General features: G+C 40.2%; 1 protein-coding gene across 5 annotated transcripts in view; it reads right to left on the bottom strand.

Moving 5' to 3' along the window:
• Positions 1 to 5,618: 5,618 nt before the first annotated feature.
• MKX (mohawk homeobox) overlaps positions 5,619 to 13,829 on the bottom strand; it is a 62,076-nt gene continuing 53,865 nt past the window's right edge. For 4 of the 5 annotated variants that reach the window (XM_072954889.1, XM_072954892.1, XM_072954890.1 and 1 more), the window contains exons 6-7: positions 8,242 to 8,275; positions 5,619 to 8,137 (exon numbers count right to left, since the gene is read on the bottom strand). In XM_072954889.1, coding sequence (XP_072810990.1) covers positions 7,951 to 8,137; positions 8,242 to 8,275 — 221 coding nt within the window. In that variant the 3' untranslated portion in view covers positions 5,619 to 7,950. The remainder of the gene's footprint in view (positions 8,138 to 8,241; positions 8,276 to 13,829) is intronic. The other variant, XM_072954893.1, reaches the window with a different exon arrangement.

Here is a 13,829-nt window from a genome sequence, read left to right as displayed (position 1 = left end):
TTTAGCGGGGGTGGAGGTGTTTGGGGGACTCATACATCTAGTTCACTTACTTATCTATTTTTAAAATTGAGGCTTTATCTTTTCAGAGCACATTTATGTTCACGGCAAAATTGAAGGGAAGGTACAGAGATTTCCTATATACCCCTTCCCCCACCCCATGCATAGCATCCCCATTTTTAACATACTCCATCGGGCTGGTACGTTTGTTACAATTGATGAACCTACACTGATGACACATCATTATCACCCAAAGTCCATAGTTATTATGGTCCACTCTTGGTGTTGTATATTCTATGGGCTTGGACAAATGTATAATGGTATGTATCCATCATTATGGTATCATACACAGCATATCCGGTGCCCTAAAAATCCTCTGTGCTCTGCCTACCTTACCCCCCCAACTCCTGGCAACCATCAGTCTTTTTGCTGTCTCCACAGTTTTGCTTTTCCCAGAATGTCATGCAGTTGCAATAATACAGTGTATTGCCTTTCCAGAGTGGCTTCTTTCACTTAGTAATATGCATTTAAGTTTCCACGTCTTTTCATGGCTTGATAGCTCATTTCTTTTTAGTGCTGAATCATATTCCATTGTCTGGCTGTACCACACATTATTTATCTATTCAATTACTGAAGGGCAACTTGATTGCTTTCAAGTTTGGGCAGTTATGAATAAAGCTGCTAAACATCCATGCACAGGTTTTTATGTGGACATAAATTTTCAAATTTTGGGGGTAAATACCAAGGAGCATGATTACTGGTTCATATGCTAAGAGTATGTTTAGTTTTATAAGAAACTGCCAAACTGTCTTCCAAGGTGGCTGTACCATTTTGCATTCCCAGCAGCAATCAGTGTGAGTTCCTGTTGCTCCACATCCTTGTCAGCATTTGGTGTTGTCAGTGTTCTGGATTTTAGCCATACCAATAGATGTGTAGTGGTATCTTACTGTGGTTTTAATTTGCATTTCTCTGTTAACATATGATGTGAAGCATCTTTTCATATGCTCATTTGCCATCTGTATATCTTCTTTGGTGAGGTGTCAAGATCTTTGGTCCATTTTTAAATCAGATTATTTTCTTGTTGAATTTTAGGGTTCTTTGCATACTTTGGATAACAGTCCTTTATCAGATGGGTTTTTTGCAAATATTTTCTTCCAGTCTGTGGCTTGTCTTCTCATTCTCTTAGCACTGTCTTTCAGAAGTTTTTAATTTTAATGAAGTACAGTTTATCAATTGTTTCTTTCATATATCATGAGTTTGTTGATATATCTAAAAAGTCATCACCATACCCAAGGTCATCTAGGTTTTCTCCTGTGTTGTCTTACAGGAGTTTAATGTTTTACATTTTTACATTTAGATCTGTGATCCATTTTGAATTAATTTTTGTGCAGGGGTGAAAGGTCTGTGTCTAGATTCTTTTTTTTTTTCTTTGCAAGTGAATGTTCTGGTTGTTCCAGCACAATTTGTTGACCATACTGTTTTTTTTTCCCTCCATGATATTGTCTTCGCTACTTTGTCAAGTATCAGCTGACTGTATCAGCTGACTGCATTTGTGTGAGTCTATTTCTGGGCTCTCTATTCTGTCCCACTTTTGAATTTGTATATTCTTTTGCCAATACCACACTGCCTTGATTAGTATAGCTTAAAAGTATGTCTTGAAGTCAGGGAGTGTCAGTCTTCCCACTGTGTTCTTCTTCAGTATTGTGTTGGCTGTTCTTGATCTTTTGACTCTCCATATAAACTTTAGAATCATTTTGTCAATATCCACAACAGAATTTGATGAGATTTGAATGGCAATCACATCGAATCTATAGATCAAATTGGGAAGAACTGACATCTTGACAATATTGAGTCTTTCCAACCATTAACATAGAGTATCTTTTCATTTTTTTAAGTTCTTCTTTGACCTTTGATTTCGTTCATCAGAATTTTGTGGTTTTCCTCATATAGAGCTCATACATGTTTTGTTAGATTTATAAATAAGCATGTAACTTTTAAGAGTGCCTAGCTCATTTTTAATGCCAAAAGAAATCGCCAATAGGTACAAGATTTAAACATACCACAATAAATCATAAAACTAATGGTAGAAAATTTGGGTAAGTCTTTTTACAATCTTGGCACTAGCTATGTACCAGGTACTGCTGTTGTAAGTGCTCTGTATATAATAACCAATTTAATCCTCACCACACTAGGAAGTAGGTATTATTATGATTCATATTTTACAGATGAGGAAACTGAGGTTAGTGAGATTAAGTGTCTTGTTTAAAACTGCAGAGCTAGTAAGCAGGAAAGATAGAATCTGCACTTCAGTAGACTGACTGCAGTCTGCTTCTACGATGACCAAACATATGGAGTACCCTCTTACACACCCTGTGTATATGCACACATGGTGTTTAAGGCTCTGAAGTTTTAAAATATTACAAGTGAAGTAAAAATATATTAAAAACTGGGGAGATACTTGCAACCTATATTATAGACAAGGTATGAAGTTTTAAATATACAAAGAGCTCACACGAATCACTAACAAACAGATGGAAGGAAGGAAGGGAGGGAGAGAGGGAAGAAGAAAAAGAAAGAAAACAGACAAGCCATAAACAGGCAGTTCACTGAATAGAAATACCAATGGACAAGAAGCTTACCCCCGGTGTCATTCATGTCTAAAAAGTCTAACTTAAAACAATGGTGAGATACTTTTTTACTTATCTCACTGTCAAGTATTGAAAGGCTTAGTAATACTCATTGTTTTGACCAGGTTGAGGAAAATAAGACACGGACCCCCTATTGTTAGAAGTGTGTAAACCTTTTAAATGGTAATTTGGCAACATCCATCAAAAATTGTAATGCATCTGTCATCTGACATATTAATTCCACTTCTAGGTATCTATCCCATAGGTGTGTGTGGCTCTGTGTGTCTAAGTGCTTAAGTGCTTATGTATATATATATATATATGTATATATATATATATATATATAAGCATTCACTGCATCAGTATTTCTAACAGTGCTACTCAAATATGGTCTGCACAGCAATGATAATCTATAGATTGCTTGTTATTAGTCCACTAGGAGATAAGGGGCCAGAAGGTAAATCAACTACACTTTTCTTTCTTTTTTTTTTTTTTTGAAGTGGGGGAGGTAATTATGTTTGTTTGTTTGTTTGTTTGTTTATTTATTTATTTATTTATTTATTTAATGGAGATACTGGGGATGGAGCCCAGGACCTTGTGCATGCTAAGCACTTGCTCTACCACTGAGCTATACCCTCCCCCCTTTCAAGCGCACTTCTAAGAGCAGTATGAGTTCGGGTGACAATTCTTTCCTTTCGTAGAAAGACTTTGGTGATCAAGGAAGCAGTATGTTGATTTGCATTTTGGTGCAAGCTCCTTATCATAATGTGAAGCAGCACTTTGAAAAGCACTATAGTTTATAATAACTAAAAGTTGGAAGTAGAAGTCCATAAGGGAGTATTTGTTGGATAAATTTAATAATCCAAAACCAAATCTTATTCATTTAAAGTAAGGAAATCTACAATGTAAGTATATATATACACACACACAGTGTATGTGTACACACACGGGATGGAGTGGAAAAAATGCTGCAGAGCAATATGACTATAGTAAGAGGGACAAGATGAAAAAGTACAAGTGTGTTTGTGCACAGAGATTCTGGAAGCATACAAAAGACATTGTTAACCACGGTTATCTTTGGAACGTGGGAACGGATCATGAGAGATCGGATATGGGGCTTCTTTATCTTGTGTCCCTCTATACTGCTTCAGTATTTCTACAGCTAGCATAAGGTACATTTATAATGTTTTAAAACATGAATTAAAAAAATTGTTTAAAAGTCATGAATTAGACTCACTGCAGATCAAATTTCCAGAAACTTGCTTTGGGCAGAAATCTGTTTCAGAAGACTTACCGAGACAATCTTCACATGGGATGAAGTTCCATGGAGTCATTTGTGTAAAGATGTAAGAACACATCAGCTTGTTTTTCCAAACTCAGCAATCTGTTTTTCTCACCTTACGAAAAGAGTTTATTATGGCCCATGTACACACCTCCCAAACCAAATGTTTAGTCCATCTCGAGGATGGGTCTTGAAGCTGGAAGTGCTGAAGTCAGGGCTCTGTCCCTGCAGCATGATAATCAGTCACCTAATTCTGATCATGACTGTTTGAAAGAAGTACAGGACCAAAGGACTCTTTGTGCTCAAAAAGGCCCGGAGATGGTAGATCATAACAAGCCTTTGACAAAATCTAGGGGTCCTATATGCTTCATGGAAACCGCAACTTATACTGCCAAAAATTACGGGATATTAGGCTATTCAGAGTCATCTGGAACACATTAATAATCGTTAACGTTTGTACAGTACCATGCAGTTTGCAAAGCACTTTCGTGGCCACTGTCTAACTTAATCCTCACAACAGACCTTTGGAGTAGGTAAGTTTTATAGATCAAATTTTATAGAAGCAAACACGGGGCACAGAAGGCTTAGGCTTATCCCCCAAAGTCACTCAGGAGGGAAGAGGCAACGCCAGGTCACGCCAGCCCGAGTTCTCACCACCGCCCCATGCTGCCTTCCAAGGCAGAGCTGACCTGAGACGCCCCAGACAGAGGGCTCCAGGCAGCTTGCTCTTACTCTCTTATGTTTATTTGCGTGATGTTACGCCGTTGAGCTGGATGAGTTTAAAAGCAGACCGTGGCGGCTGCCACTGGTTGTTAAACACTGCTACTTGGAGCAGGCGGAGGGTGCAGACAGCAGCTCGCCTTCGGAGTCCTCTGAGCGGGATCACGCAGGGCAAACAGTGCGGAGAGCCATTCTTGCTGACCCGAATGAAGGAAGCTGTCGCACACACTGTGCTTCCTATGGGCAAGTCTGTTCTTCCTTTCCTTTGTTCTGCTTTAAGCTTTTCTTCAGGAAGATCAAAGTAATGGTAATAACACGATCTTCCTTGAGGTCTAACTCTGATACCAACTTTGATCAGTTCACGGCAATCTTTCATGTCAGTTTTCCTTACCCACATCTCATATTCCATTTATATTTCTACTTTCTTGCACATAAACCCTATAGAGAGAAATTAAAATTACGTGATATCTTCCATTTATTGAGCACCTATTAAACACCAAGAATGTGGCAGGCACCGTATATATGCCATGTTATCTCTAAACCTTGCAGCAAACTCTACAGGGTGTAACTCATCACTGTCACTTTGCAGATTAAGAAACTGAAGCAGAGAGTGACTGAGCCTGGATCCCGCAGTAGTGAGTGGCAAAGCTCAGATGCAAACGTCCATCTGTAGCCTCAAAACCAAGGTTCTCTCCAGTGCATAGCACACAGTAACAATGCTTACTGTACTTAGCTACTGAAGAAGGTATTTAATGAAAATGCTCGTGTTAAAGTTATGTGTTTTAGCAGTTAGCATCACACTTCCTTTTCCTTGTCTCTTGGATGGGGGGTTGGTGGTCTAAGGTGATGAAATTCAACCCTAATACAAATGCAGTGCTCCCATGTTACCCCTGACCAACCCAAGGAGAATTATGGCATATAATGGACCCTTCTGTTCTAATGTCTCCCTCCACCTGGTCAACTCTCAAAGGAAAACAAAATTCATATGATCATTGAGGTCTAGAAATTAACTTTTATTTTAAATCTGTCAAGAACTCCTGGCAGTTATTAATTTTATTAAAATGATTACATATGGCAAAACAAAGAATAGAGGTAATTCTATTTCTCTACAACATAAATTATGAGTTAGCGTCTCAGCTGCTGACTCGGCATTGTTGAAGATTTTTTTAAAGGATTTGGGGGGACTTTAATTTCCAGAAAATGTTAAAGCAGCAAAAGAAAAAATAAATTAAAAGTAATTGCAATTGGAGAAATTGCCAGGGATGTGCTAATTATAAACTCTTCTTGATGTGTTTATAGGCCAGACTCCAAGCTTTGGTATTAAAAAAAGAGAAAAATCATGTGAAGAGCTGTCCTATATTGGCTTGTCATCCACAGTTTATAACATAGAACAAATTTGCTAATTCTTATTGAAAAGACAGCAAAAATGAATTATGACTAATTCAAATTAAAAAAAAACAGTATCCATTTATCTAACTGAAATATGTCAAAACAAACACAATTTTATTAAAATATTTAATAACAGAATAACTTATAGTAGTATGAAAAAGAGTGAAGTACTGGTCCTTTGTTTTCTTTGACATGATCGCATTTTGGCAAAACTGCCTTACATAGATTCCAAAGTTTTTATCATGGATCCGTAACTATTTAAGGATGTAAACCAAAAGAACTCATACTTCATCTGATCATACAGTCATAACTTAACATATCTTGCTTTGCACTTACTCTTACTGCAAACAGCAATTTAGAAAACAAAGTAAAAATATATATATACAAAATATTTTTATATCAAATTATTTTCATTACACTAAATAAACCCAACCCCCAAATGCTATGTTACATGAAAAAGTGTCCTACGATTTATATCAAGACTGATATGTCCATATATCAGCTAGAGCAGCGTTTGGTTTTAAAAGCATTTTGCAAAATAACAAAAAATGTCACCACATGGCTGCACTGTTGGCTCTCATTCACACTCACAAAAATGCCTTCCAGTTTAAAAAAAAAAATTACAGAATAGATTACATACCCAGAAAAAGCATCCCACTATGAAAGAGTCAAATCCCTTTTACTTCTCTGAGCACAAATACTGTTATATTTGGCATCCCTACTGTTTATTCAAATTTCAGGACTCCCCAAGCTGATTAGAATATTAATGTTTGATTGAAACAGATCTTCTTTCTTGATATTGATTATTTCTCATTCAATGATAGTTTAATTTAGAAACAAAATGTTCTTTCTTTTAATGCATGATTTCACTTAACTTTTACCTTAATGTCCCACTTGGCAAAATCAAGGAACTGTTCAATGTTTTGTTTTCCATATGTTTTAAATTTAAAAAATCAATTTTGTGTGTATATATATTCACATAGAGATACATTTCTTTTATTGCCTTGTTCTCAATGCAATATAAATTGTCCATCAGCAATTGCAATTTCACATGAACCAAATAAGAGGTTTTTAGCCATTCCACATGAAAAACACTGACCTCTAATGCAAACAGGATTATGTTTGAAAACTAAACTATAGATTTAGTTTTACGCAGAATTATTTAGATTTATAAACTTTTTTTCCAGAACTTTGGCAAAAATTTAGAAAAAGAAAATCCAGATCAATCCTAAAGGGCATTGTGGTGCCTTCCAGCAGGGCTTAAAAACTTTTTTTTCCTGATCACATTCGTTGCCACTTTTCTTGAAGGTGTACAATGTGATCCCCGGACCTTCCATTTTGGAAGTTTGTAACCTACCAGATAGGCGGGGAAGATACATGCATAAAATTCTCACTGTCACTCTGCAAAGCACACTGAACAAGTTTTACACAGTGCAGAAGGTTTAGTTTTTTTTTTTCTCTCTTTAAAGGAACACTTCATTTGGGCTGAATAGTTTTCCAAGTTTTAACATGTGAACACATTTCAAGGGCTTTCAGCAATGATGGTTTGAGTCCTGGCACGGGCAGGTCCATCTGGAATGGTACACACAGTCTAATAAGCATTGTGGCGTTGTCATTTTGAGGCATAGCTGCTCCACTACGCCCACGTTGTAGCTTAGTTTCGGGAAAGCAAGGCACTTACTGTAATGGCAATGCGGACATTTTATGCATACTTGGGAGTAACATAAAATAAGTTAATATTTTTGACTACGGTGAGGTTTTATAATTTATGTGTCTTTTATAGAAGCAACTAAATGATATACTTAGGATGATTAAAAAATGAGAAGAGTTTTGAAAGGGAGTCGTTTTCACTCCCGTGCTGGCTCTTAGGATGAGAGGTTTATGAGAAAAACACTGAGGCAAAGGACAGCCTTCAACCTGAAAAGTGACTGGCTCTTAGAACTGCTGAGCCAAGGGCACCTTGACTGTCTTTACTTCTGCTATGTGGGACGACTTCTGGATGATGCAGCTGGTGGTCCCCTGCAGCTGGTCCTTTCCCTGGGCGAGATTTGTTAGGGCCATCGCTGCGTTGATCTCCCTCCAGTATGTGTCATCCTTGTTCGGCCCCCTTCTGTTAGCTGCACTGGATTTAAGCAGAACAGAAAGACACGGTCAAACTCACAGCAGCGGATGCAGAAAGGGCTGTCACCGAAAAGTGCCCGTGGAGAAGAAAAACATACCGCTCACCTGTCACCCTTATTGGATCCATTTTCCAGAGTGTCTGCAAAGAAAAGCAGAGATTCGATTGATTTCCTTTTCGGCCTTCTTTTTAAAGCTCAGGCATTTCATCATTCATTACCAGGAATAAACGTTCATCAGGAAATCCAGTTGAAATTTATTTGTTTTTTACGAAAAAGATGTGAAGAAAAAAATCTCTTCACAAAGAAACAGGAGTAAGATGAGAGCAGGTAATGAAAAATAAAAAGCAGCTTTTGTAAATATATAAACATCTGAGGTTAACTTGCTCTGAGACTTGGGGAGGGAGATGGTTCAAGAAAAGAGGGCTAACTGTACTGGGCCTGTTCTGGTCTCGCCCCACCCTTACCTGCTGGACCTCTGCGCAGACATCATGTCCCACAAGTTCTGGGGTGCAGCTTCCTGAACTAGGAAACCAGCGGGTTCCTAGATGATCTCCAGGTGCCTGTGCTCAACAGTCAATGAATTCATGGGACTCAAACCTTCATCTCGGAAAAAGGACTGGCAAATAGTCCCCTCTGGCTAGTTAGCGGCTGAGTAACAGACCTGGTACTGACAGCAACCCAGGATTAACTCAGCATGTCAGAATAAGCAGACTCTGGTCTCCAAGCTCCACACGAGCCCCCATCCTGGCGCTGCAGGAGATGAAAGGGTGTGAGCTTCTGCTTACGCATCTTCACATTTGGCTTGGATTTGCCCCCTCACTCAGAACACCACTGTCTACCAAAACCACATCGGTGTGAAGGAAGATGAAGTGGATTCTTGTTCTTGACTGAATCTGCAGAGCTCCTCTGGCCAAAAGAATTAGGTATTGGGAACAACAGACAAGCTGGAGGGAAAGATGTACAGAGGGTAAAGAGGGAATACCACACACCATGGTAAGGAGGTAAGAACAAAGGAGCTGGGCTGGGACTCCCCATTAGCCTGGGAGACTCCAAAAATACAGTGGTGAACTCACTGCCACCATCATCACCTTCATCACCACCACACAACCATCATCATCGTCACCACCACCACCATCATCATCAACAACAACAAAAACCACCGAGAAGCTACAGAACGAGGCGCTGTGCCCCACACGGGAAGCACAAAAACATGGTGTTGTCTCAAAGTCGTCTTTGAGTTCCCTGGTCTCTGAAAAACTGTCTTTTCCTGCCCTCCGGCCTCTCCCTTTCCTCTTCTCCCCTAACTCGGTATTTCTGAAGGCAACATTCTTTCTCTGCAACACTCAAGGCTAGTTAAACCACGCAGCACAGTTCCCAGTCCTGGGCTCTGAGAGAGTCATGGAAATAGATGAGACTTGCGGGGGAAGAACACGAACATGATCATCATGTAGTCCAACCAGGGCAACAATTCCCCTGGGGCGAGAGGGTCAGGAGAAAAAAAAAGAAAAAACATGCAAAATAAAATAAAGAAGCAGAAAAAAAAAGAAGATAATTACATGACTATGTTGATAAGGCAGCTAACTTTGATGCCCTCGATGGAGGAAAAGAATCAGGGAAGCTGGTTAGTTAATCTGTCCTGACTCAGGCTGTGCAATGTAGAGCAGGAGACAATAATGGGTCACCATGAGTTCTCTGCACAGCCTTTCATCCAAGGACCATCCCCAATGACAAACAAACAAACAAAAAAAAAAAAAAGGAGGAGGAGAAGAAGAAGAAAAGCAAACAAAAGCACTTAGTCAACAAATAACATAGTTGTTAAGAAGAATAAATAAGATAATGTGTATCTGGCCCCCAAATGGAGGAACAAATGTTAGCTCCTTTGGCCTCCTTTCATGTTAGGGACCTCCGGGGGGAGTAACTGGACCCGTGAGTGGCTGGACGGTCACCCTCTGGAGCCCTGTCAGTCTCCGGGTCCTCCGGCCCCTCTGAGGTTGCCCAGGATGGTTAGCTACACTTGTGCTGCTTGACAATTTTGGAATTACGTTATTTATGTAAACAGAGGAAAAAGAATGACAGATTTGAGTGTGCAGAACTCTGATCATCCTGGTTTACAGGGCACGTTCCGTGCGTGCGCCAGGCCTGATTCCAAGCACTTTTTGTCTCAGCTGATTCAGCGCTAGTGACGGTGCAGGCAGATAGCAAGTCTGTCACGTCCATCGGGTCCTTCTTCTTCTGGTGCTGTTATCTGCACATCTTCACTCAGTAACGACAGAGACAAGGCGCTACCAGAACAGGGAATAGGTCAGTGCCTTTGTTTAGGACCAGGAAAGTCAGCAACACTGGACATTTTACAGAGAGAAAAAAAAATGAGTTAGGCCTTTGCTCAATTTTGCCCACAAATTGCAACAATTCTGTTGCCAAAGTGAAGCAATAGTTTATGGAGCTATTTATTCAATGGAAAGACTTGGCAAAAGCAGAATAAGTTTCATGAAGCTTAAATGACATTAGGGAAATAACAAAACATAATTTAGAAAAGACCATGTAACTGATGCTCTGGCTTACAAACCCAGCCAGCTCGCATGTGCAGAGGGGACCAGAATCAGACTCCCCACCGGAATGGCCAACGAGAGTGATCACCGACCGTGCAGATGACAAGAAGGAAGCTTGCGGCTGTCAACCGCGTAGTGAGTGACTGGATCTGCAAGGCCGTAAGCGAATGGAGCCTGCTTGTGGAAAGAGGATGTGTAATTCCCCATCGGGGTCCCCGGGAGCTTCTATTTCAGATGAAGAGTGAGCTTCTCTGTCCTGCCGCCCCGCAGCCGGCCGGACGCTCCTAGCCCTCCCTAGGGCTGTCTGCTGGGACTCGTTCCACCAAGAAACAAGTTTACTATGGCCAACCGCGAAATTATAAAATCCTGCTTACTCTTGGGGTGTATGTGTTTTACAGCTTCGTGCCTATGAAAATATCTTTGAAGTGTAAAAACAGAGACTCCAGTCCCCGGTTGCGTAAACTTAATTAGCTTCATGAATTTCGACTATGTCCTTGCAACAAAGATGAGCCCTGCATTTTCTTTCTAAGGCAGGTGGGCACGCTCAGTGTCACTAGGTATGGGTTCAGGTTCCTCTCCCAGCAACACAGAAAAGACTTCATAAAAAGTAATGAAGAGAAGAAACATTCGGCACCTCTAGCCGTAGTCAATGCTAAAACAGCCCGTAATAAACTCCGCTGTCAAAGACTTCAAACCAACAAGAAAAAGCTGACTACGGCTGCTTTTGGGGGTCTCCATGCCCAGGGTGGTTTTGGTGCAAGGCATAAATTGGTGTCAGAAGGGCATGCTTTTCCTGCTGCTGTTACTGGTGGGCTGCTGGGTGTCACTGACATTTTCTGCATCCCAGGGCCACCGCCTGCAGAGTCTAGTTCCCAAAAGAACTCGCAAAAGAAAGATAGCAAACAGGGGCCCTTTCACTCTGAAACATTTGTGCTTTTGTAGGAAAGCAAACGACTATAAAGGTCTGGCAGTTTGGGGAGTTTTTTCCCCTATTCCTTATGCTGAGATGAAATCTGGGGAAAGGCCCCAGCTGCTTTAGAGAACTGAGATCATTTGAGGGGAGCTCAGAAAATTTATAATCCACTCATTCTTTTAAATCATTCTGTTAAATGTGATTTTTTTTTTTGCATTTTTTTTCTTTTCTTTGAAGTATAAATTTGCTGGCTCTTATCTGGTTCAAGTAGTTTGTCTTTTCAGCCAATCATCAGTCTTTAAGGAGTGGTGGGTTTCTGGACCACCACTCAATGCCGCTTTGGCAGACAGGATGTCTCACAGGCTCCCGGTAGCTAAGAAACAATCGGCCTGGAGAAGGAAAGTTCTGAACGCTGCTGAAAAGAGGGAAGTCGTCTCGAGCAGACGTTTCCCTGCCGTTACTGAACACGCTCAGACTCGGGGTCTGACTGCCCGACGTCCGGCTCAGCTGTGTCCCTTACTCTCTGCAAGTAGCTTGGATCAGCCTCTCCCAAGTCTGAGCTAAAATGCCTCTTTAGATTCTAAGGTTCCAAAAATCAGCTACGCTGTCAATTACCATAAAAGCAACTGGTTGGCAGGAACAACTTATTGAGCCAGCCAAGAGAGTGTGTTTTAAGACCAAAAAAGAAAAGGAACAAAAAAAAAAAAAGAAAAAAAGAGGTGCATAGTTAGGAAAATCTTGGATGCTGTAAAACCCAGACCATGTTGAAACTTAAAGTCGGGCTATCCTCAGTTCGGACATGTGTTTACTTATAAAGTTAAGCAGAGAAACAATTACAGAGAAAATTCAGTTCTACTGCAACTTGAGATATGTGAGCACAAAGCCCTGTAGGCCAAGTGTCCACTCAAGTTTGAGAAATGAAATTTAGAAATATTCATTCTGAAATATATTCCTGAGGTAATATTTCTAGTCATAAAAAGAGACGGAAATATGGCCAAATCTTCTGCACTCAGTTTTTTCCTCCAATTTTAAACAATAAGCCCTAAAGTTAAGAATGTTTTAAAATGTTCCACAAAATACTACTCACACCACTGAAAGGTAAATAAAATGAAGATTAAGAATGAGCATTTTAAATTAAATAATCTAAAAATCATATATTGTATGTTTCCCTAAATTACAATGGAGAGAGAGTCCCAGATGCTTGGCAACTGCGCCTTCTCACACTTGGTGGGTCTTGGGGCCGTTACTGGAGATAGCAGGTGTGGACAGCCAGAATCTAGTATTTCTGATCTCCGAGGTCCTGAGAGCCCCTGGGACAGCAGATCAGTTTCCGGAGTTATTTACATACTTGGAACAACTGAGAAAAATAACAGGACTCCGGTGAGCAAGGCAGATGTAAAGCCTCACTGAAGATTCTGAAATACCCAATGCCCCAAACTTGTAGGACCTCACACCAGACAGAGCAAGGGACCCCCTGTTCCCATGTCACGGTCTCTCTCTCCTTTCCAAGCACTGGATCCGGACCGTGCTCACACACACTCATACACACTGGTTCCGCTGTGACTCTGCGTTCCTTTCCTTATTAAAATAGCATTTGTTGTTATTCTCTAATAAGAAAGTAATGTCGGTTGGCTGCAGAAAATCCAAGAAGAGTGTGAAAGAGAAAACTCAAACTAATATTTGGATATATGGCCTCCCACAGCAAGTTTTTATACATTTTTTTTTAAAAAAGGGGTCATTCTGCACGCGTTTTAAAACTTGCTTTTCGCTCAACTTCCACTTTTGCTTTACCCTTTTGTTAATAAATAAGATAATCTCCTACCATTTAGCCTTCTTTGATGTTGCAGTGATTTTTTTTGCCTGTGAAAAAGAAACAGCTTGAAAGAATTCAAAATCCAGCTCCATCCAGTTTAAACTTGAATCTCAAGAGTCTTGAAAGTTACAAGAAGGGGTCATCTTTAACATAACAATTACTGACGTTGAATGAGTGCTCATTCTTCTGCCAGGAACTCTACACATGGTATCTGGTTAAATACTTGGAATAACCCTGGGAGACAGCACCATAGTCTTTACTTTAAAAAGACCCTGTGGCTTAGACGGTTCCAGAAACTTGCAAAGGACTCAGGCTGGAACTTGGCTCTAGACTCTGAAGGTCATGCTTTTAACTGCTGCATTTCATTATTCAAGTGATCTCGGTTGATAAAGCCACCTTCAAAGACCGAGGCGAGGGCT

Source organism: Vicugna pacos, chromosome 35 (genome assembly GCF_048564905.1).
Source record: "Vicugna pacos chromosome 35, VicPac4, whole genome shotgun sequence".
NCBI lineage: Eukaryota > Metazoa > Chordata > Mammalia > Artiodactyla > Camelidae > Vicugna > Vicugna pacos.
The sequence above is the reverse complement of the archived record's forward strand: the minus strand, read 5'-3'. Positions and strand labels throughout refer to the sequence as shown.